The sequence below is a fragment of the Rhinolophus hipposideros genome, assembly GCF_964194185.1.
Source record: "Rhinolophus hipposideros genome assembly, chromosome: 1".
Classification (NCBI taxonomy): Eukaryota; Metazoa; Chordata; class Mammalia; order Chiroptera; family Rhinolophidae; genus Rhinolophus; species Rhinolophus hipposideros.
Window position 1 is genome coordinate 23,486,738 of NC_138047.1, and position 24,475 is coordinate 23,511,212.

At 34.3% G+C, this 24,475-nt stretch overlaps 1 protein-coding gene across 7 annotated transcripts in view; it reads left to right on the forward strand.

Moving 5' to 3' along the window:
• WAC (WW domain containing adaptor with coiled-coil) overlaps positions 1 to 22,278 on the forward strand; it is an 81,229-nt gene extending 58,951 nt beyond the window's left edge. For all 7 annotated transcript variants that reach the window (XM_081054754.1, XM_081054753.1, XM_081054758.1 and 4 more), the window contains 7 exons: positions 8,558 to 8,803; positions 10,176 to 10,298; positions 11,205 to 11,353; positions 14,719 to 14,840; positions 16,313 to 16,499; positions 17,487 to 17,614; positions 19,123 to 22,278. In XM_081054754.1, coding sequence (XP_080910880.1) covers positions 8,558 to 8,803; positions 10,176 to 10,298; positions 11,205 to 11,353; positions 14,719 to 14,840; positions 16,313 to 16,499; positions 17,487 to 17,614; positions 19,123 to 19,192 — 1,025 coding nt within the window. In that variant the 3' untranslated portion in view covers positions 19,193 to 22,278. The remainder of the gene's footprint in view (positions 1 to 8,557; positions 8,804 to 10,175; positions 10,299 to 11,204; positions 11,354 to 14,718; positions 14,841 to 16,312; positions 16,500 to 17,486; positions 17,615 to 19,122) is intronic.
• The last annotated feature ends 2,197 nt before the right edge of the window (positions 22,279 to 24,475 follow it).

Below are 24,475 nucleotides of genomic sequence, written 5' to 3' on the forward strand. Positions count from 1 at the left end.
TTAGGGTAACATTTGAACATTTGGCAAGATTAATTTATTGGACAAGCATATAACAAAGTAATAGAAACTCTGATGTGAAAAAATCTAAAACTGATTTTTGTCAGTTGGCAGGCACCCCACCTCGTTGGCCATTCCAAACTGGACTTAACTCCACCCTCTCTTCCCAATTTGTGAAATGACAAAATAGGCAGGAAATACGTATCTTTGGCCAGATAAGTGCCAGAGTCAGAAGAGTTTAATGACCTTAATTAACAAGTTTCTTATGATTTATTAGCATAGACAGGTTTGAAAAATAAAGTGGCCTCAGAAACATCTGTACAGTGACCTTAAGCTAGTGCTCAGATTAGCATGTCAATATTTACAGTTACCTGCTGGTTCCATAGTCTTCATATAATGGGAAGAAGAATTGTTCATTCATTAATGTGAAGTGTGAGTCACTGGTAGAAATTTACCTTTTGTGTTTCGATGGTGTTTGTAGACTGGGTGAAATTCAAATGAACCTGAAGACAGAAATAGCTAGTGGTAGCCTTTTGTGGCTGACATAGGTTAACTGCCTGTAGTGGGTCACATTCAGCCCTCTGTTGCTTTGCTTTAAAATAATTTTTATGCTTACTAAGTACTCATGAAAAATTTGAAAGATTGGCCATATGGTTATTCAGATATTGTTCAATAACTGAATATATTATTGGAGGAATTTAGTCTGTTTTTAGTCCATAGGCTTAAAATTACATTTGGTCAACTTAGTCAAGATGGCATTTTGAATAGTGGGACAGTGGAAATACCTGTAATGAAAGAGTATTAGAAAATATTGTTTATTACTTGATGATTAGGGAAAGTTTTTTTAATCAAGACCCAAAAATGCATTTGACTTAAAAGAAAAAGTTGATAAATTTGACCACGTAAGACATTTAAACTTCTCTATGACAGCAATAACACTAAACAGATTGAAAGATGAATATCACATTGTGAGAAAATATTTGCAGTATATATAACAGTACATTGAGGACATTAAGAACTCATCAAAGCAATATGAAAAACAATCCAATAGGAAAATGAGCAAAGGATATGAATAGGACTTTACAGAAGAGAAACTTAAAATTGCCAACTTTGCCTTGTAGTTACAAAAACTAACTCAAAGTGGCTTAAAAACCTAAACTTAGCTAAAACTATAAAACTTTTAGAAGTAAAGGGGAACATCTTCGTGACATTGGATTTGGTAGTGATTTCTTAAATATGATATCCAAAGCACAGGCAACAAAAGAAAAAATAGATAAATTAGACTTTGTCAAAATGTAAAATTGCATCAGAGGACACTCTTGAAAGCAAAGACAGCCCACAAATGGAAGGAAATATTTGTAAATCATGTATCTTGTATGAGATTAATATCCAGAATATATGAAATCTTGTAACTCAACAACAAAATGAAACAACCCAACTTGAAAATGGGCAAAGGACTTGAAGAGACATTTGTCCAAAGAAGATGGCCTTAAGCACAAGAAAAGGTCCTCAACATCATGTTTTTAGTCATCAGAGAAAGCAAATCAAAACCACAATGAAATACCGTTTCACACCCATTAGGATGGCTATTATTATAAAACAACAATGGAAAGTAACCAGTGTTTTTGAGGATGTGGAGAAATTGGAACCTTAGTTGCTGGTAGGAATGTAAAACGACAGTAGCTGCTGTGGAATAGTTTGTCAGTTTCTCAAAAAGTGAAACAATTACCATAAAATCCAGCAATTCTATACCTAGGTATATAACCAAAAGAACTGCTACAAGCCATGGAATCAAAACAGGTATTCATACATCAGTGATCACAATAGCTAAAAAGTGGAAACAATCTAAATGTCCAAATTGTGGTTCGTGTGTGGGCGCGTACGCGCACTCAGACAATTCAGTTTGCGAACTCATCCTGGAAAAAGTGCTACATACCTTATTTGCCAAATATTACTACGGTCACCTTTGAAGTGTACTCCCCTTAGGAAGCTATGTACCCACACCAACGCCCAGCCCACCCTTTAAAGCAATTTTGGAACTTTTTTTTTCTGGAATGCCCATCTGAGCTGTCATCGTATTACCCTTGATGTCCTGAATGTCATCAAAATGTTCTATCTTTCATTATTTCCTTTATCTTTGGGTAAAGAAAGAAGTCATTTGGGGTCAGATCAGGTGAGTAGGAAGGGTGTTCCAATACAGTTAGAGTGGTACCTCGGTTTTCGAATGTAATCCGTTCCGGAGGACCGTTCGAGGTCTGAAACGTTGGAAAACAGCCGGCAGCTCGGCCTCAGGATCTTGCACTCACAGTGGAAGCCGTGTGACATGTTCAACTTCCGAGGCGTGTTCAAAAACCAAAGCATTTATTTCTGTTGTTTATGGCATTCATAAACCAAAATGTTCGTCAACGGAGACGTTCGAAAACCAAGGTACCGTTGTATTTGTTACTGGCTGAAAAATCCCTCAGTGCCATGTGAGCTGGTGCATTGTCGTGATGCAAGAGCCATGAATTATTGATGAAAAGTTCTGGTCATCTAACTTTTTCATGCAATCTTTTCGGCATTTCCAAATAGTAAGCTTGGTTAACTGTTTGTCCAGTTGGTACAATTCACAATAAATAATCTCTCTGAGAACAAAAAAGGTTAGCAGCATTGTTGCAACAAGTTTGCGAACTTAATTGTCAGACCTTGTCTGTGTGTGTGTGTATATACACACATGCAGTATGACTCAGTCGTAAAAAGGAATGCAGTTTTGATGCGTGCTGCAACAGGGATGAATCTTGATAACCTTATGCTAGGTGAAACAAGCCCAACCCAAAAGGACATACATTGTTCGATTTTACTTACGTGAGGTACCTAAAATGGGCAAATTCATAGAGACAAAGTAAAAATGCTTACTGGGGCCTGGGGAGATGGGGAGTTAGTGTTTAATGGGTACAGAATTTCAGTTTGAGATGTGTCCACTGGAAGTGATGGTTGCACAAAAGTCTGAATGTACTTAATGCCATTAAATTGTAAACCTAGAAATGGTAAACTGTATGTTGTATATATTACCAGTACAAAAATTTCAAGAGTACCAGTACCAGTACATACCAGAAATTAAAAGTGAGGTTTTTTTACCCTTAAGATTAGTGACAATTGAACGTGGGGAAACACAGTCGGTGTGTAAATTGGTTATTGTAAAGATCACTTCAGCGTAGTAAAATCTGTTTTAAGTTTTAAAATCTGCTTATCCTTTGTATTATCATAAAGATTTTCTCAGTTGAATAAAACAAGTTGCAAAAATATCTATATAATAAAACACCAGCACCATATTTACATGTATTTCTAAATGCATAGAAAATATTCTGGATGGATATGTGATTAAAAAGACATATTCATGAATTACAAAATTAAAAAATTAAAATGAAAGTCACAGATTATATACCAGGTGTTGTCACCCAATTATCTTAAATTTTTTCCACTACACTTGAATACTTTGTTTTTCTTTATAACTTCTCCGTGTTGTACTCTCCTGTGTAACACCATTACTAGAAAATAGAATAAGCAGGCTACCCTGTTGCACAAGTATTTTGAGCTTTGTTCCCATGTCCTATTCAGTATTATTATAGCAGCTGTCGGAACATCATAGGAAATTATGATTAGAAATGCAATTAGTACCTTTTACTCTTCAGATGTAGTATGTTTTTAGATCTTATTGTAGGTCACAAAGGAGTTATTGGCATACCAGAAAAATGTAGGTCAGAAATGAATTTTGACTTCGGTTTATGCTCTCTTGGGTACTTTGAAAGGGTGCCTGTAATTAAAAGAGGTAAGTGATAAAGTTAGACTATAGTAAAAGTTTCTGTGTTTTTTAGTCTCTGGTAGGTTACTCCCCCTACTGGTAAAAATTAGAAATATAAATGAACAATTCATAATTATAAGCATAAAGGGAGAAAAAAAGGTTTTATCAAAGCAATATACACATTTTAAATTAAAATCAAAGTGTAACATACCTTTGGCTCATATTAAAGAATTGGTCAGAGATTTACAAGTCATAGACATATTCAGATGGTAAAACAACTTAGTTCATTTAAGTTTAAAATAGCTTAGGAAGAGATCGCTAAATATCCTTTTAAAAAGGTCACAGGCATACGCCAAAAAATAAAAATGCTAGAGCTAAAACCGGGCACCATTCCATTACCAAAGACTGAACAAATACTTAAAGTAACCTAGGTTTCTTGAATGCTTGGGAAAGGTTGCATTTAAGGAGTGAGACTAGAAGAAGAAAAGCAGAAGAGCCTATTGAGATGGTTTTGTAATGCAAAACACTATATTCTTTTATATAAATTCATTAATTTTTAGGTAACTATTTTCAAAAATCCAAATTTCTTATTTATATTTAGTTTGATACAAATCTGTATGAACATACTAAGTATATTAACCTCACGGCTAAATTATTAGACTCCAGATTAAAAGGTTTCAGACAAACAGAAATGTTAATTAAAATTAAATACCTGTATAGAAAAACACACTCATAGACTGTTGACTTGTTCTGAATAGTAGTTTTGTTGCCTTTGTGTATTAAGGAAAGAAAAATGGTTGTGTATTTTATAAGATTATTTAAAGTAAGTCTAAATAAGTTAAATTTTGTCTCAGACTACATAGTGTTAACTCAGCTTTATGAAAATAGCATAAAGAGAGCTGTTCCTGCTTTGACAATTATTTATGGCGACCTTAGACTTCTCTGTTTGAAGTTTTGAACCTAGAGGTTTAGAGAGAGCACATTTACGTGCTCCTGTCTGGCCTTTAATTGCATATTCAGGCATCCAGTCAAATACATATTGATGCCATCTTGGTGCTAAGTTTTGATTTGTACCAGGGCGACAAAGATAAATACAACAAAATTCCTCTCCTGAAGGAGTTAATGTTTTAATAGAAGGGAGGTATACTGTGTTTCCCGGAAAATAAGATACGGGTCTTATCTTATAGGGTCTTATAAGACCATGTCTTGTTTTAATTTTTGCTCCAAAAGACGCATTAGAGCTGATGATTCGGCTAGGTCTTATTTTCGGGGAAACATGGTAATAAACTATATAATAGAAGATGCTGGGTAATGTAATAGAACTCTGAACACAGGATGAGCACACAACCAGTACCTTTTATAGTTTAATGGTAAAACTGACTTTTTTTCAGTATAGCATTTTTTATGTATATTATTAAACTCAAATCAGTTATTCTCAGTTATACTTGTAGATTGAGGCAAATAATATTTAAAATGTTTAACATGTAGCATGCTTTGGAAGGGCATTTGTGTGGGGGTGAGTGGTGGCTGTTCTTTAAAAGTGTGAAAATAGCATGTTGAAGTCCTGCCTGGGAAAGCAATGTAGCTTTTCATTGTCTTTGATTTTAATTCTTTTCCCACTCAGTTCTCCATGTTTGTGATATGTTTTTTATTTTGTTTTTATTTTTGAAGTTAAGGGGACCTTGAGAATTCTGTAATTTATTTTTTCATAACCAGCAAGGTATGCCAGAACCACCCATAGGACTCTTACACGTTCAATGTTCTTGGGCCTCACCAGGCTCATTAGATCTGGGGTGGAGCCCTGGGATCTGTTCTCTTATTTTTTGTTTTTTTTTCATACTTAACAGGTGATTCTGATACGAATTCTGTTGAAAGCTGGTGTGCACAATCAGACCTTTTGATAAATTCTTACCTTTAGAGATGTAACTTGCTCAAGCATCCCATAAGTATTAAGTAGTAGTATAGTATCAACTGGTTTCCACACTGTTCATCAAATAATCTTTTCTCACAAAACTGTAAAATATATCTTCAAGGTAAATCAACTTATTAAAATTAAAAGTTAAGGATGTTTAGTTTTTGCTACTGTATTTTTTGTATGGTGATACGTATTTTCTATTTTGGGATGTTTTCTTGGATTGAAGGACAACACTGAAGAATATTTAAGCCTGTGTTAATTTTTCAAATCTATGGATATATTTAGCAGCACCAAAACAAAATAGAAAACTACTCACATCTTCTCCAACTCCTGTCATTAAAAGCAGGAGAAAAACCACACTAAAAGTAACAAAAAGTAAGGATCATTCCAAAGGGATATGATTACTAATTTAATTGTTAATGCAGGAAGTGAAAAAACAACTTATTCTAAACATTAAAATGCCCCTAGGCTGTATATTCCCTAAACTGAACCTTAAGGGATATGATTTGGAGAAAACTGCTATTGTGGTCTGCAGTTGCCCCATAAAATGTAATAACTGACAGTAGTTTTTCAAAAGGAAAATCTCATTTCGTTCAAGTGTCTTTATACTTGTCTGTGAATCCAAACGCAAAGCTTAACATAGGTAGACTGCTAGACTTACAGACCCTCTTTTAAAATGTGTCCCTTACAAAAATTAAAGTATCTGCCTTTCAAAGATCAAAATGTCTTAGGTCTTCTAACTTGATCATAATTGATCAACAACACATCCTTGAAATGTACTTCAAGCGGTTATGAGGTTCGTGTTTTAAAGAGCTATATTGCCTAGTGTTCTTTTGGCCATTAATAGTAACGGTAGGTAAAGGCTGATAGAGCAATCTTTTCAGTAAGCTTGCTAGTAATTCCCAGCTTCTTTGGGACCATGAATATTAATGAATGTTTAGTTCCTAGAATTGAAAATGGTTTATAGTTACTAGATTAGCAGTTTAATATTCAAATGCAGTGTTCCTGAAACTTATACATCATAATAGTTTTAAATCAGTTACATAATAGATATATGAGCTTGAACATCTTTAAGAAATGCATATGTATGGGAAATTAAAGATGCTTAAGCAGTCAGTCTGCTTAATAGTGCAGTCAGTTTTAATGTTGTAATGTTGTTACCCACAAGACCTCTGTTTCTAATTCTCCTTTTCCATTAAAGTCACTATATTAGTAAAATTCCATAGTATGAAAATAACAATTTGTGTTCATTTTCCTGTTGGTGGACATTTGGTTTGTTTCTAGTTTTGTGCTAAAATAAACAATACTGTGATAAAAATTTTTGAATGTTTCTCCTAATTTAGGAATGTCAGCATTTTTCTAAGGGTATATACCTAAGTGGAATTATTGGATCATGAAGTGTGCATCTCCAATTCTTATAATGCCTAATTATTTTCCAATATGGTCATATAATTTAGTCTCCTCCAGAAATGTGAAGTTTTCCTGTTATTCGTCAACATTTGATAGTGTCAGGCTTTTTTTTTAAAAGCTTTTTGTCAATCTAGCTAGCATAAAAGAATAATCCTGTTGCTTTTAATTAGGATTTTCCTGATTATCGATAAAGTTGAACATATTTTGCATTTTTTTAGCCATTCAAATTTTCTCTGAAATAGCTTCATGACTTTTCTTCATTTTTCTATTGTGTAGTTTGTTTTTATTTATAGGAGTTCTTTAAAATATTTTGGTTACCAATTCTTTGGATGTAATTGCTTTTGTTTTTGAAAATTTCTGTATTCTGATGTCAAAGATAATGTTCCTATATTTTCCTCTACTAGTTATAAAGACTTTAAATATAAAAAGTTTAATCAGCCTTAAATCGGTTTTGTTTTCAATGTTAAGTTTTTATATCTGGCAAAGCACGTCACTAGCTCTGTTCTGTTTTCTTCAGGAGTTTTGTGGCTATTACTAGCCCTTACCTCTTTCTCATAAATAAGTTAATAGAATCAGTTTGTCAAATGTTACCAAAAATGCTGTTGGGTTTTGATTGAAATTACATTGAACTTATATAAATAATTTGTAATGACACTTTCAAGTAACGATAATTTTCCATGCATGTTTTATATTTTATTTTTAGATGCTTAGGGTGGGGTTTTGTAGTGGTTTGCTATTAAAACGTCCTTTTTTTTTTTTTTTTGAATAAAAGGGTCCTTTTTAGTACTAATAATCTTTAAATGGTACAGTGATAACTCATTGCCTTATTTAGTTACGAAAAGGAACTAGGTAATTCCAAAACTCAATTGTTAAGTATAAAAGTTCAAAGTAGGAGTCTCCTTATTTATCACAATCTTATTAGCCCATTCTGGGATTGTTCACCACGGTGTCTCTTCTATTTGTATTAAGGCCATTGTCATACCTACTTAGGTTGGCATTGTGATCATAAATGTTTTCTTTCAGCTTAATTTATTTTATCAGACATGAAATTAAGTTCTGGAGAGTTGTATTGTCCTTTTATCCTAATGGAAGTTTATTTAAATGTGTAGTTAATACACAACTGTGTTTGAGACAGCATTACTAATAAACAGTGTGGTACTTTTAGAATCAGACATGGAGTATGGTTGAATCACTGCTTACTACGTTTTGTGACTTCAGGTTATGTAATATTTCTTGTTCAGTTTTCTCACCTATGAAATTGGGATATAAAAAATGCCTACCTTATTATTCTAGTTTTTCAAATAGTTATTGAGCCTTTTATGTGCTAACTTGTAAATATTAAGTGGTAACTACCTGAGTTAGGTGCCTCATCCATGGAAGTTGCTTGTTTGATATTGGTTCCAGTTTCCTCTATTGAAGTAATTTTTTTCAGCCTTATTATCCTTTTTATTTAGAATCTACATCAGGAGACAAATCTGTTTCACATTCTTGCACAACTCCTTCCACATCTTCTGCCTCTGGACTGAATCCCACATCTGCACCTCCAACATCTGCTTCAGCAATCCCTGTTTCTCCTGTTCCACAGTCACCAATACCTCCATTACTTCAGGACCCAAATCTTCTTAGACAGTTGCTTCCTGCTTTGCAAGCTACGCTGCAACTTAATAATTCTAATGTGGACATATCCAAAATAAATGAAGGTAAATTTCATAGTAACAGTTTTAAAAATTCACTTGCATTGTGCAAAATTATGTAATTAGTAAAATCTTCATTTTAGGAATGGTCTTTGTTTCATTTTGAAATTCATATTTGAACTTAATTCTTTGGAATTTATATCCCCCATAGTTTAAGGACTTTGGTATTGTAATTGAGTTAGCAATTGGATTTTCTGTGTATTTTTCAAGACCTTCCATATATCTGGTAGTTACTAGAGATAAGCTGTTCAGTATACTTAATGTGTTTAGCAATTCTTTCTTTTTTTAACATAAAATAAAAGTAAAGAGCTTTTGCTAAAATTGTTATAAAAACACTGGATTTCTAGCGTATTTCAAAAAAATCTGTATATGAGTAAATAATTATTTGGAATGTTAAAAGTATGTTAATTACTAAAAAAATAGGAATTCTGGTTGTTCCTTACAATATTTGAAAAAAGTTTGAGAAGAGAGGTAATGGGTAACATTTCACTTTTTTTCCTGGTTAATTGCATTGTTAATTCCAACGTTGCTTGTCATTATACTACTAAAGTATTTAGGTAGTGATCTCAAAAAAGTGAATTAAAGTGGATGTAAATTTTAATTCATAATCAAACGTTAAGTCCTAAGAGCATAGCAAAATTTTATATTTCTATACATTTTTGCATAATATGTTTGACAGTAGTGTTAAGTAGTAAGTTCTTCTGTATCCTTTAAAATGGAGCTGTGTCAGGTTAGTTGGTCATTAATCTTCTATTTGTATTGTCCTCACCGTTCTGTATTTTGCTTTTATTCTCTAAGGTAACAATGTTTAATAGGTGAACTTTTTATTAGGCAAAGTTAGGGCTTCTAAACAGTTTGAAGAAAAGCCAGCACAAGAAAATGTCAGTAACAAGATCTTAATGCTTTGAAAAACATGGCATTCCTAACTACCCAGCTTTTTAATATCCATTTTAAGAAGATTGTTGGGGTGGGAGTTGATGTGGGATTTGAGTGGGTGAGCTTGTCTAAAAAAGCAGTTGCATTAAATAGCTACCATTTATCCAATTAATTCTAAGCACTTATAAATGCATAGGTTTGTGCTATAATCGGAAGTTCCAGTGAATATTCATTTAGAGGAGTTTTCTTCAACTGAACATCTGAATTTTAGTATAAAGGAAACTACTGTTTTCTTTACTATAAACCCATTACATTTCTTGTCCTCTGTCTCAGATCATTTTACATCTCTAGACTCATCATATTACATCTCTAGACTCATCATATTACTCCTATCTTTTAAACTTTTATTTTGAGAGTTTGGGTTTGAAACTCCAGTTTTCTTCTGTGTTGTTTTTGAATTTTCAAGTTGTTACTAATGCCACATATGCCTGTATGTTTTCAGTTCTTACAGCAGCTGTGACACAAGCCTCGTTGCAGTCTATAATTCATAAGTTTCTTACTGCTGGACCATCAGCTTTCAACATAACTTCTCTGATTTCTCAAGCTGCTCAGCTCTCTACACAAGGTATTCATATTCTTAGATATCTCTAGAATTGTATCTTGATTTGGGAGGGGTTAATAGCAAAGTTTTTTTAGTCTTTGAGATTTAGCTACAATAATGGTTTTACTTTTTTTATGCTTGATTTTTAACACTACTGTATACAGTAGTATTTTAATTTATTTTTTAAATGAAGCAAGCTTTGACATTTATCTTACAATATTGCCATCAAGTCTGTAATATAGTGTATATTTAATTCTGAATTTAAGTTGTTGATGACATATTTCACTCCAAAGCTGTGGGTAAACTATGATATGCCCTTAATCTTTGTGAAACATTGAGTATATTTTAGTGAGAGTTGAAGTTTGGTTCAGGTTGATATTAGATGGTTTTTGACAGGAGGATACAGAAATGCTTAAGTCCTGCCTTGAAACAGCTATCCCTCCTCTTCCCCGTGAAGGTATCCAGTGAAAAGAGATACACTGGGTCTCTTAAGAACAAAAGAGAAACAAAAAGATCACTTTGACTTGTCCCTTGGCTCTAATTCAGAAAGCTGGTATATTGAGCAGGAATAAGTGTTCTAAAATTGAAGGATGATAGTGAAAAGACTTAGACAACCCTCTAGTTAGCCTCATGAGGCAGGGGATGAAGGAGGATGACTGGCCTAAATGTGAAAGAATGATGATGAGGATGTCTTCCATGTGAGAATAGGTTCCGGCTTCCCTTCCTGCTCTGGCCTTAAGGAGAGAAAGCCTCACTGGGTGTGTGCTTATCTCTGACACGCAGTCATTGTGGCCTCAAAGAGTATCTCAGATTCTGACCTTTTCAGTGTTCTCTTTGGGGGAGTGGAGCATGTGGAGAGATGCAAAGATCTCCATATATACTGCAGAGGTTTTTGGTTTGTTTGAAATTAACTGCTTCACTCTTTTGCAGCCCAGCCATCTAATCAGTCTCCAATGTCTTTAACGTCTGATGCATCATCCCCAAGATCCTATGTGTCTCCAAGAATAAGCACACCTCAAACTAACACAGTTCCTATCAAACCTTTGATTAGTACTCCTCCTGTTTCATCACAGCCAAAGGTATGTCACCTTTGAGGGAAATTGGGAAAAGAAAACACTTTCTAGCAAAAACAAGTTTAATGTTTTAGAATCTATTGTAAAAAAAGCCTTGCGAGAATGAACTGCTAGAGTGAGTGATGGGTGAGCGAGAACAGATGCAGGTTAGAACCTCTCGGTTAACTGAAGGATGGAGAGGGGAATTGCATCTATGCTACTTTTATGTTGTGATTCTATTCCCTTAAGTGGCTTGGGAGTTTGTGGCATGGAGAACAGGCTAAAGAAGGGTGTATTAATTTAGTCTTAGTATTTGTAGAATTTTCAAACTCTAAAGATATGAGGGAACATGTTTCTTAGGAGTTTTCCTCTATACTTTTACTTCAGAGATGAGTCAGTTTCTGTGCTCAGAGCTTTTATGTATTATTACATTTAACTTTGACAGGAGCATCAACCGTTTGCCTCATTTAATAGATGAGAAAACCAAGCCTTTAGTTAGATCTAGTCTTTGAGGGGGAGTCAGGACCTGAGACCTGGATGTTTCTGAATGGAGAGCCATGTGCTAATGAGTAAGCTCTGCTGGCTGTGCTGTCTGAGCTGTCGCACACGGGTGACTCGTCACAGCAGTTAGAAATTGCTGGTGTGTTCTTACTGAACTATAAAGAGGACCCTATGCCGCAGTCCAGTTTTCTACATCATCTGGATCTTGACCACAAATGCATAAGCAAGTCTCAGTTACACTCATGCCCTGCTTTATAGCACGCCACCAGTAAAACATCGAGAGATTTGGAAGTCAGTGTATATAAGTGGTGATATTTTTTTTTTTTAATTTTTAATGGTGAACATAGGAGAAAATTCTTTTTAATTGTAAAATCAATGGCCTGTTTCAAAATTTTTTGCCAAAAATTCTTTATTTAAACAAAATCATAAGCAGAAGCCTTCATATAAAAATGCATTGAAAAGTAGCTTGAAATTGATTGTAGGCCAGCTTTTAGGTCTTTCTGTTGGCCCTTCCTTACTTCAACCATCTACCTATGAACATTTTTGGGTCAATCTAGATTGATTTTTTTAAATTCTCATTACTATTGGTAGAGTTTATTGTATGATTCATTATTGTTTATATTTTGATGGGAGAGGAATTAAAATGTGAGTTTTCACAAAAGAGATCTTATAGTTAATGCTTAAAACGTACTTTCCAGGATGGTATCTCAAGAGTACAGTAAATGATGACTAAAGGTGGTAGTGGTAGTTTTACAATCAGTTGTAAAAATTAGCATTTCAAATCCTTTAAGCAGATGGCTATCAGTTTTTTGCACTGAAAAACTATTTCAAGTTTTTAAAATAAGTGGATATTTAGTCTTATGTATATGTTATTAAAAATGATATTTATGAGAAGTAGGAGGACCTTCCAGATTTGTTTGGGAGAATATTAATCATGCAAAACAAAGCAAAACTCCAAATAAAAAACTCTGCTAGAGGATGTGACTTAATCACTAATGGCTTCATCTGCCTTTGTGCCTTAATTTGTGGTTTAAATTTAAAACTACTGTTTTCTCACTCTGTGGCATCTGGATGTAAATAGTACATGTATCCTCACTGGCAATTAGGGACCTCCTGCTCTACCTCTGTAGGGAAACATCTCTTTGATGACCAATCTGTACGTTGTCTCCATATGTGGTTGGAATTTAAGCAACTGTATTTATATAATATTTATTTTTATTGATATTGATGTAACAGTACAGTCATGTGCTGCCTAACAACGAAGATATGTTCTGATTTTCCTTGTAGTGCAAACATCATAGAGTGCAAGCATAGAGTGCAGTTATGCAAACCTAGATGGTATGGCCTACTGGTGTAGCCTATTGCTCTGTGGAAGAGGGAAAATAATTTTCCCTCTACCCTTCTGGCTTCTTGGCCGAGACGTTCCTATAATAAAAGACAGATTAACAAGAGAAAAACAAACAGAAGTTTACTAACATGTATACCTTCTGTATACATGGGAGAGACCAAGGAAAACTGAGTAGCCAAAATGGCTGAAGCCATCCCCTTAAATACCATCTTCAGATGAAGACTAAAGAAGATGTTGGGGATTTGGGAAGTCAGTTGTAGGAAGTTACCAGAAAAGGCATAGGAAACAAGGGTAAGGTTGTTACGCAGATTCAAATTCTGGTTTTCTACGTTGATAAGAGTTTCTGGAGTTGAGGTCATCCCCCTCTTCCTGGTGCACTGAGGGAGACATTGGTTCAAATGGAGATTTCCCTGGCAAATGTAAATGTCTTTTACAAAGGGTAACTTCTACGTACTTGGTTTACAGAGCTTCTTCCATGTCTGCTGTTTCTTAAAATTAGCCAGTCTAAAATAAGCCTTATGCCAAATACACATATTTTGGGGTGACAAATTCTGTTCCCCTGCAGTTCTTAGGCTGTAAGCGTGATACTGTACTGAATACTGTAGACAGTTGTAACACAGTAATGTAATGTAATGCATTATGCTATGACTTTAAGACAGCTAAGATGTCACTAGGTGATAGGTATTCTTCAGTTCCGTTATAATCATACTTTATGGGGCTTTTGCAGTATATGTAACTTACTTGACCAAAATGTTATGCAGCACATGAGACTCCCAATTCAGACGAGGTATTAAATCGCATGCTGTTCTGAGTGGCTTGAGGAAATCTCTCATGCTATCCTGCTCCATCTGTCCCCGAACGTGAATCATCCCTTTAACCAGCAGGTCCACGCTGGATAAAGCTACCTGCCCATTCAGTCACTTCACAGCCATCTTGATTATCAGGGTTATCAGAGAGAAAGAGAGAGCGCGCACACATTTACTTGATTTTTATTACAGTATATTACAATTTTTCTATTTTATTATTAGTTATTGTTAATCTCTTTCCATGCCTCATTTATAAATTAAACTTTATCGTAAGTATATATGTATAGGAAAATACATAGTATATACAGTAACTCCTCACTTGAACATTGTCCATTGATTCTGCGACTTTAAGCAAAACAGCATATAATGAAACCATTTTTACCATAGGCCAGTTGATACAAACAAGAGTTAAATTTCTATCAATATTACAAAGAAACGACGTTGAATGAAATGATGTTATTTGAGCACAGGTTGTATATGGGGTTTGGCACTATGCAATTTCACACCTCCATTGGGGGTCTTGGAATGTATCCCCTGAACATAAGTGGGGACTACTTAGTCTGTATCACTAATATTAATCTTAATATAAAATAGAATTTAGGATAACTCTGGTTAAAAATCACTGAAGAATAAAAATAATTGGTAAGTTTTATTGATAGAACTTCTGCTTTTATCTAGTTTCCATGCCCATTTGCCTATGTGATAGTAGCCTATCTCACCAGATTTTGATATTTCAGGTTAGTACTCCAATAGTTAAACAAGGACCAGTTTCACAATCGGCCACACAGCAGCAGCCTGTAACTGCTGACAAGCCGCAAGGTCACGAACCTGTTTCTCCTCGAAGTCTTCAGCGCTCAAAGTAAGTTGATGTTATATGTTATAACATTTTTTCCTTAATATGGCATACTGCATTGTTTGAATATTATAATTATGTATGTATAATAGAAGTTGGTCTTGGAAGAATCCATGGATAGCCTAACTTAGTTTTATGTATTATAAAATTTACAAAGGCAAATCTACAACAAATAGATTGTTGTCTCTAGTAGTGAAACCTGGGTTATTTTGAGGAAAGTGTCTCTTTTTCTAAAATTTCACTTAGTGGAATATAATGGGAATAACAATATATGATACTTACACAAAGAGGGCAGTGGTTTTATAAGTTCATTTGTTGGAAATAACACCATTTTTAACCTCCTTTATAGCAGTTTTAGATTTGAGTGTATTGATGAAGCCAAAAATCTCATATCTAAAACTTGGGCCAATATTTGCAACTGGTATGTGTCAGCCTTCCCCATTAGCTTCAACTCTACCCTGTAGAGAGTGCTTGTCAAATAGAACTGTATTGTGTTGTCAATTTCTTTGTTAATGAACAAATACAACTTTAAATATTTTTCATTTGATTGATTTTCCTATTCTTGCTGTGAGGTAGCAAAATAATTCAACTGTTGTTTTTATTGTTGTTTTCTAAACAAGCATTTCAGAACTTACACATCCAAATGAAAGTTGTTCCCTTCAAAGTAATCACCTTGGGAAGCTGTCTGTTACTTGAGCAATGTTGCCATTGCTCAGAACATTTTTGGGAAATTCTTCTTTTAAATTGTCTTTAGAGGCTGCAGTATTATTTTAAATAGCCTCAGTGGTGAATATTCTTCATCCTTTGGGAGATGTAGTTTTTGGAAATAACTGAAATTCATTCAGAGCCAAGGCTGGTGAAGCAGGTAGGAAAGCAACTTGGGTGATTAAATTTTTGGTTCTCATCACCATACCCTGAAACCCTAGCGTAAACCATATGCAGTTTTAAAAGAAGATAATCTGAGTTACTTTTTGGTCTTATTTTGCCACTAAGTCATTGCTACTCAATAAAATGCTTATATTTTGCTTCATATTGTTTTACCCTCTGATTCAGCACTTTGTGATGTTAAACAAGAGCAGTGTATATTTTCTCCTCCTTACGTATATGTATTTAAGATGTAATATTCAGATGTGCCTGATGTCTTACACCTGTTAAAATGTGACCGTTTCTTAGTTACATGCTTATTAGTGTTTGTAGTATAGAGTCATCAAATTCTACTGCTAAATTTGGAGAGAGTACTTTTAAATTTGATTCTGATATAGTGTTAAAGGGGGCTTTCCCCTCCAAAAAAATGTATTGGGGAATACATGATACAAATATACTTTGGATTTTAAATTCTATTTATTTTACGTCAAAATAGCAATTTTTTCTTAGGTATTTGGATATCTTTAAATTAATAGAAGGTATTGACAATTTCTATGATACCTAAAAACTACTTTTAGATACACTACACCTTCCAATTGTGTTTTCTCTTCCAGTAGTCAGAGAAGTCCATCACCTGGTCCAAATCACACTTCTAGCAGTAATGCATCAAATGCAACAGTTGTACCACAGAATTCATCTACTCGACCTACATGTTCATTAACACCTACGCTAGCGGCACACTTTAATGAAAATCTCATAAAACATGTTCAAGGATGGCCTGCAGATCATGCAGAAAAGCAGGTATGTTACAGGATTCACAGAAGATGTTTTACCTTTGGATGACTAGCAAAATATAACTTAATTCTACTTTTTAGAAAATCTAATCTGGACTGCTGAACTGAAGCTATATTTAAAACAACTAATTTCTAATTAGGTTTTAGTCATTTTATAAAATATTTGATACATAGGGTATTTATGTGATCACTTGTGGTTTCACATAAAATATTTTGATACAATTATCATAGTTACCATTATCAAGTACTCAACACTTAGCTCTGTGCTAAGTGTTTTGTGTTTATTTTCTCTACTTCTTAACTCTCCTAACCAGTGCAGATAATGAGTTTTCCTATTTTACCAATGAGGCCCTTAAGACCAAATAAAATAGATTATACCAAGGTCACCCAGTTAATGCAGTGATGTGGATCAAAGCCAGTGTGCTTTTTCCACTCAGCCAGCCACTCATAGTTTTAGAACCTGTTAGTACAGTTAATCTTAGAACTCTCCCACTAGACAAGCTACTAGAAGTTAGGAACCATTTTTTTGCTTTGTGATGAAGACACTGCAGTTGTTGCCATTGGCTCTCCCTTTTATCACATAACTGGCCATCTGAAATGCTCCATAAGTTCACATAGCTTTGTTGTGTGTTTCCTGATATAGGAATATATGGAGGCCCTTTTCTCAGTGTTATACCTGAACTTTGCTTTGGCTGACCCAGCATCTTTTATTAACTACAAATTATGAGTCATCCTATCCTAATGCTATATTATTCTGAAATTGGAAATACTATTTTCCCAAAAAACCAAGGGGTATATCTTAAGTGCCTTCCACCGTATGAGACTTTTTCAAGAAAATCATTTTTCTCTTTAGATTCAACAACATTTTTGTGAATTTAAAGGAAAACGATATTCTGTAATATTGACATGAAGTTCTCAAAAATTTAATGTTTTACTTTTTCCTATATGTGAATGTGACTTACATTTCATGTGATTTTCATGTCTATAATTATAGGCATCAAGATTACGAGAAGAAGCCCACAATATGGGAAGTGTTCATATGTCAGAAATTTGTACTGAATTAAAAAACTTAAGATCTTTAGTCCGAGTATGTGAAATTCAAGCAACTTTGCGAGAGCAAAGGTAAGTTTTATGCTGAAATGATTTCATTATATGTCCTAAATCAGACTGAAGAACATAAATTTTATTTCTGAAATTTAAAGTTCTCTTTGATATATTGTATCACTTTCCATAATACTGTAACTTGTTTTTGGAATTTAATACCATTTCTAGTGAATGATAATGGCATCTAGACTATATTTTTCTTAACCCATAGTAAATGCTTTGTTAGACTTTTTTTTTTCTTAAATTATAACTCCACAAGGTATACTAATATGTTATTTAAAAAGTGAAATTAGGCAGCAACTAATTATAAAAGGTCCCTTGAATTGAGAGGACTTGTTACTTGTCTATTGCTGAGGGTACTTATTTCAGTTGAGATTTCAAATCAGTATTTACATTGTCTTTGAATCACTGATAGATCCCTTGGAAATTACAGTAAGAATTTAGTTGTTCAGCAAGTTCAGTGATGTATATATATCTGTTTATTAATTGTTTTCACCTAAAATCTTACTGCCTCATTTTTCTTAATCTAGTATCCCACTCAAGTAGGATATCTACAGCCAGTAAATAATACAGATATATTTTTAAATGCTTGTTACAAAATTGAGGGCAAACTTTAAATGGCCTCATATTCTATCTGTATAAGGTACAGTTGATCTTGTCATGAAACCACAAATATTTAGTAAATACTAAGTTGGGATTTATAATAAACTTGGAAAAGTTGAGTTTTTATCTAACCTTTCAATTATTAAAATATCTGGAGGCATCTTTTGAATATAAACTGGGAGTTTTTTACTCTAGGATTGCTCTGAAAGTAGTTGTAATATAAAGCTTGAACTTCATTTTAGCTTGCTAGACACATTATTTAGCTTTTAGGAAATTATGCTATTCCTTATTGCAAGTTATTGAAACAATATACACAGTTAAATATCAAGCCAGTATATGATTTTGCCTAATTCCCTGGTACAAGCAATAAATGTCATACTTCACAGAATAGGAATGATTCCCTGTAGGGATCAGAGTAGGAATGATTATTTACGAAGTTCATGACAATCTAGTTAGTTGTAGAGTTTGTGGGACTTTAACTTGGCTTCCATTTTTATTAACCTACATTTATGTTGAGAACTGTTCATCAAAACAATGAGCCTCTTGAAGCTAGTTAATTACAGACTACTCAGTTGTGGCCCAGAAAACATGCAGCATAGGTTTATCTCATGTTTAACATCTACTGCCTTTCTGTGTGTGTGTGATGATACAGTGAACAACTACATTTTAAGTCTTATGTTTAAATTAATTATTCAGAAATTGTTAGAAAACTAGGAAACACTCTAACTTATCATTTCAATACTTTATATCATATGTTCAATGGTTATTTTGTCTTAACTGTAGCGTAATCAGTTGTTAATTATTTTGTCCTAACTAATAGTTACTCATTTTCTTTTTAAAGATATATTTGTTGTTAAAAGTTTGGTTTTTCTGTAACATTTTTGTATGGCCTCACAGTTCTAATGCCTTCTTTTATTTTTCAGGATACTATTTTTGAGACAACAAATTAAGGAACTCGAAAAGCTAAAAAATCAGAATTCCTTCATGGTGTGAAGATGTGAATGATTGCACATGGTTTTTGAGTACAGGAACTGTAAATCTATTGCCCAATCTTAACATTTTTGAGCTGCATTTAAGTAGACTTTGGACCGTTAAGCTGGGCAAAGGAAATGACAAGGGGACGGGGTTTGTGAGAGTCAATTCAGGAGAGAGACAAGATTGATTTGTAAAACCCTTGAAATGTAGATTTCTTGTAGATGTATTCTTCACGTTGTAAATATGTTTTGTAGAGTGAAGCCATGGGAAGCCATGTGTAACAGAGCTTAGACATCCAAAACTAATCAATGCTGAGGTGGCTAAATACCTAGCCTTTTACATGTAAACCTGTCTGCGAAATTAGCTTTTTTAAGAAAAAAAATTGGGGGGGGGGGGTTAATTTATCATTCAGAAATCTTGCATTTTCAAAAATTCAGTGCAAGCGCCAGGCGGTCTGTGTCTAAGGATACAGTTTTGAACCATATGGGCAGTGTACAAATTATCACGAAACAACTATTTCCACACTTGCACCTGATCAAGAGCAGTGCTTCTCCATTTGTTTTGCAGAGAAATGTTTTTTCATTTCCAGTGTGTTCCATTTCCCTCTGAAATCCTTGAGCTGATTTTATCCATTTTTTAAGGCTCCTCTTTTTCTCCTTTCTTAAGGCACTGTTGCTATGGCACTTTTCTATAACCTTTTCATTCCTGTGTACAGTAGCTTAAAATTGCAGTGATTGAGCATAACCCACTTGTTTGTATAAATTATTGAAATCCATTTGCACCCTGTAAGAATGGACCTAAAAGTACTGCTGGGCGTGTGTGCTGAAAGTACATTGATTGCTCAAATGTAAGGAAGTGGCCCAATGAACATGGTTGTGGGAGGGAAAAGAGGAAACAAAGCTAGTCAGATGTGAATTGTATCTGTTGTAATAAACATGTTAAAACAAACAAATTGTTATTTTTCTTTTCCTTCGGTCAATGCATACTAGAATTTGAACTACCTGGGGATTCTTTATCAGAACTATTCTTGTTGAATATTTATACTTAATTGAAATAATTCCTTAAGGGAGGCTTTGTTTAAAGCATATCAACAAGAAATTGTGTATAAGATATTTAATAAAATTCAACAAGAATGATTAAGTCACTTCCCAAGTGGTTGTCATTTGTTAAACCCTGGTTTACCTGTCTTGCTATTATGACATTTCATTTTGAAGGATGTTTGTGTTGTAGCTAACTGTTCAAGTCTGGTGCTGACTGCTGTTCTTAGCCATCACAAAAAACGCTAAATTTGTGTAATTGGAGCTTCCTGCTGTTATCTGGAAATGGTGGGAAAGCTCAGCTTTGTATATTGTTTCCTAAAATATATTAAAATAAAAAAAGAAACTATTGCTACTATAAAATTACCTTGGCTTTTTTTTTCTTTGCTAAAATGTTGGTCAAATGGCCTTAGCATGACACTGCCAGTGTTATATCAAATCACAAGGGTTTCTTTATGCAGAAAAATCTTTTACTTTCAAAATCTTAACTTACCCAATTCAGAGACTTTTTTTTCCTGTCAAGGCAGATGCATTCATGTGCTTTTAGAACTGCCAGCACCAAGGGCTTATTTTGTGATGTTAGACATTAATGTTATCACATTCTGGGATTCTAAAATTTTGAAATTGCGCTTGTGCTTTAAGCATATTTATAGTATAAAAAATAACGCTCAGACTTTTCAATAAATTATAAAAAAAGTCAACTGTAAGCGACAGTATGGATATTTTCTAAAACAAAAATGTTCCAGTCTAATTAAGAGGAATTAAAATCTTATACTGGAAACTGATTTTTTTTTTTTATTGTAACTTGAGAATATGTTTAAAATGTAAGGAACAAATGTCAAATGATACCGTCATGAAATGTTTATGCCTGTGTGATTGTTAACATTTGCTGGACTTGATTAGTGCATGTAAATGAAACTACAAAGAGCTGTTAAGCTAGAACCCTATTGATGCGGTCCTGTATCTTTCCCAGAAACAAATGAGCAATTTGTGATGTGGTAGGCAAATATATCCTGATGAGATGGCAACTTGACTTGTGATTTAAGGTAAATTTGAATTTGACTTGCTAATAATTTGTTGATTTATGTCACATTTCTTTGCTTTAAAAAGTTTACATCCCTAAATGAATTGCTCACATATATATAGAAGATGCCTGATTTGAAATTTCCTGGTCAATTTTTAAACACAAAAAATTAAAATTTTGTAGGATATTTTTACAATATTTGATTCACTTATTCTATAGTAAATTATTTTAAATATTGCACTTTAATACAGACGTGGTGTCCAGCTACTAACCTTCTTGAGGTAACCAGGGACTTTATTAAAAATAGGCATAATATCTGAGAATATTCTTTATGTACTTGGACTATTGTCATGGCTTTGAACATGTATCTCATTTTGGTGGGTACCCTTGGTTCAGATAATTTGAAAACAGAAATGTGAAGAGCCCCTAGGAAACCTCGGGTTTTGTTTTAAAAGGAACATTAGTAGTCTTATATTCAAACCTTTAAAACTACATTGTAATAAAATACTTTGTGAAGATGGGTGTGTTAGAAAGTCTTCCCCTGAAGAACCAGCTTCCTAACTTTTTGTTTTCTATGTATCTAGTTTGACTAAATTTTAGAATTTGGACTATATCTCCAGATTTTTAGCACACTGAAAATTCTATGCCTCAGCGCTTTTAAAAAACATTATGCTTCTTTTAATAGCCCAAATGAATAGTTTTATCTTCTAATTTTATATATCTGTTTCACACTTGTAAAATCTTGGAAAGGAGGTGCTTAAAACTTTGCAAAGATGAATTGTTACCCCATTCCAAAAATAATCTATTGTTCTGTTTAAACAGCCTTAGCTTTAAGGGATTATTTGAAAGGGGTGGGGGCAGAGTGTGGCATAAGTAACTGCAAATCAGAACTATTGTAGTTCAGGACTCAAAGCTACTGTATTAAAATGTGGGGTTTGAATATGCGGATTTCATTTCAATACCTGTACATATGGCTATATTCTTGTATTTGTACTGGAGTGTACAAAATGACACCTTAAAAAGTAATAAATATGTTTTGATTATATTGTCCAGTTATTTCAGAACAGCCTATTTTGAAAGTCTTAGAATACATAATTTGCATTTAAGAAAAAATACCAGATTACTGCTAAAATTTTAATAGTTGTCTTAGTCACAATATAATTTCTTAATTGCAGTATTTAAAAATTTTGGCTTAAAAGTTGGGATTCCTTAGATCCTGTTCTAATTTCCTGTACCCTTTTTGTCCTGATTTCTGAACTTCGGGAATGCCCTGAAGCGCATTCTGCCTAGGTGATTTCGTCCAGGCCCTTGGCGTGCTGAATCCCACACGAGGGTGGAGGGTGATTTCATTCAGATAGTCTGGTGTTGATCTCTCCTTTGAGTTCCCAACAACAGTCACTTTAGTTCCTAGCCATAACATTGCAAATTCTCTAAAAGAGGGAACGCGTGATTTGTGCTTCAGACTATTCTCCAGTGTTTCTATTTTCAGCAATTGACACAGGCTACAATTGATGACCCCAGGTGCTGAAGACCCAAACAGCAGTCATCCATTATTTTTTTCTCTTAACATCCTCACCCTATATTTAATCAAGATCCACAAAGTCTGCCTTCAAAATATATTTGGGATCTGTCAGCTTCTCACTACTTCCATGTTTACCACTCCTGTCCAGTCTACAATCATCTTCGAACTAGACCATTGCTACATCCTAACCTTTCTCTCTGCTTCTACTGAACACCACCACCACGTGTACACAATCGATTCTTCACAAGCTGCCAGAGAAATGTAAACCACACATTCTGTTTATAATCCTTCAGTGATTAACACTCGGAACACAATCCAAAGCTCCTGTGGTTCATGTGTTCAAATCCCTAAATATCACAAACTCATCTGATTCACTAGTTTCTCTTGCTCACTGCAATCCCACCTCAGGGGTTTTGTCTTCTCTCTGCTTGGGAAACAGTTCTTAAGAGTCTTGCACAGCTTGCAGCTCATTCAGTGTCCTCGAAGGTCACATAAAATAGGTCTTTTCCTCATCTCCCATCTCAAAAGGAAAACCGTCACTATTCACTCTAGTATTCTTTCAAAGAACTGTCTGATACATAAGTACTCCATAAATACTTGTTGAATAATTATGAAATAGGGATATGGACAGAATTGAAGAAAATTTATAAAGACGACAAAATTTTTCCAAAATTTGGTTATGGTCCTCTCACCTAATGAAAGTAACAGTAACCAGCTTTTTTTTTTTCCTTTTAAGCAAGTAATTGCAATTTACTCTTGGTTACCAAGACCTAACTGCACACCTGTTTTAATTGTTAGCATTATGAAATGTCCAAGCAAGATGAATTAAATGAACCTGTTGAGAGCTTCCTGTGAACACATTTTAGGAGTAAGTAAGCCAGTGAGAAGCAAGACGCTACTTCTGATGTGATAAGCTTGGGGAGATTTTTAAAATGCCAACGCAAAAAAATAGGCTATATCTCTAGACGTGTTTCACAAGCACAAGCGTTCCAAAGATACTATGTAAAATACTGATAATGGATTGCAGGATGATACCTAGCTGATGGAATATTCCCCGTGTTTAACAAAACCAAATTATGTGAAGAACCAAAATACTCCTCTACAAACATCAAAACAAGGAAGGAGACAAACCTGTTCTATATTCTAAAAGATGATGGCTGGAGAGAAAGGAAGATAGAAAATTTGGGTGTAGTGGAGCACATCTAATCACTCCTGAATTAGCGTCCATTCAGAAAATGGAAGTCACAGTAAGTGGTATTTCATAGGAAGGGAATTTGAAGCTGGTGGGGGATGAAAGAAACTAAGGCAGCCTGACAAGAAAGCGACAAAAGAGGTGGGAGTATGGACAGAGGGGCAGCTCTTCTCCAGGGAGCTGGAAACAAGGAAATGCCAGCCACTGACCAAGATGCCATCTGAAGCAAAGGGAGAAACAGACCTTCCCCCTCTAGTTCTGCCTACACTGGTAGAACTTAAGCAAAAGGGCAAGAGAGCTTGGGACATTCTGCAATGGCAATGCTGAGAGGGAGAAAAGGGAGAATAATGACCCTGGAAGTAAACCAACAAGTAAGCACAACCTCTGTTCTCGCTAGCAGCACAAGGGAAGAGAAGGGATGCCAATTTGAGCAATATTTCCCAACAAAAGATAATAGAGCAATGTTTAGGAAGCTCTAAGAAATGTATTGTGACCCAAATATTATACTTAGTTGTTCAAATATAAA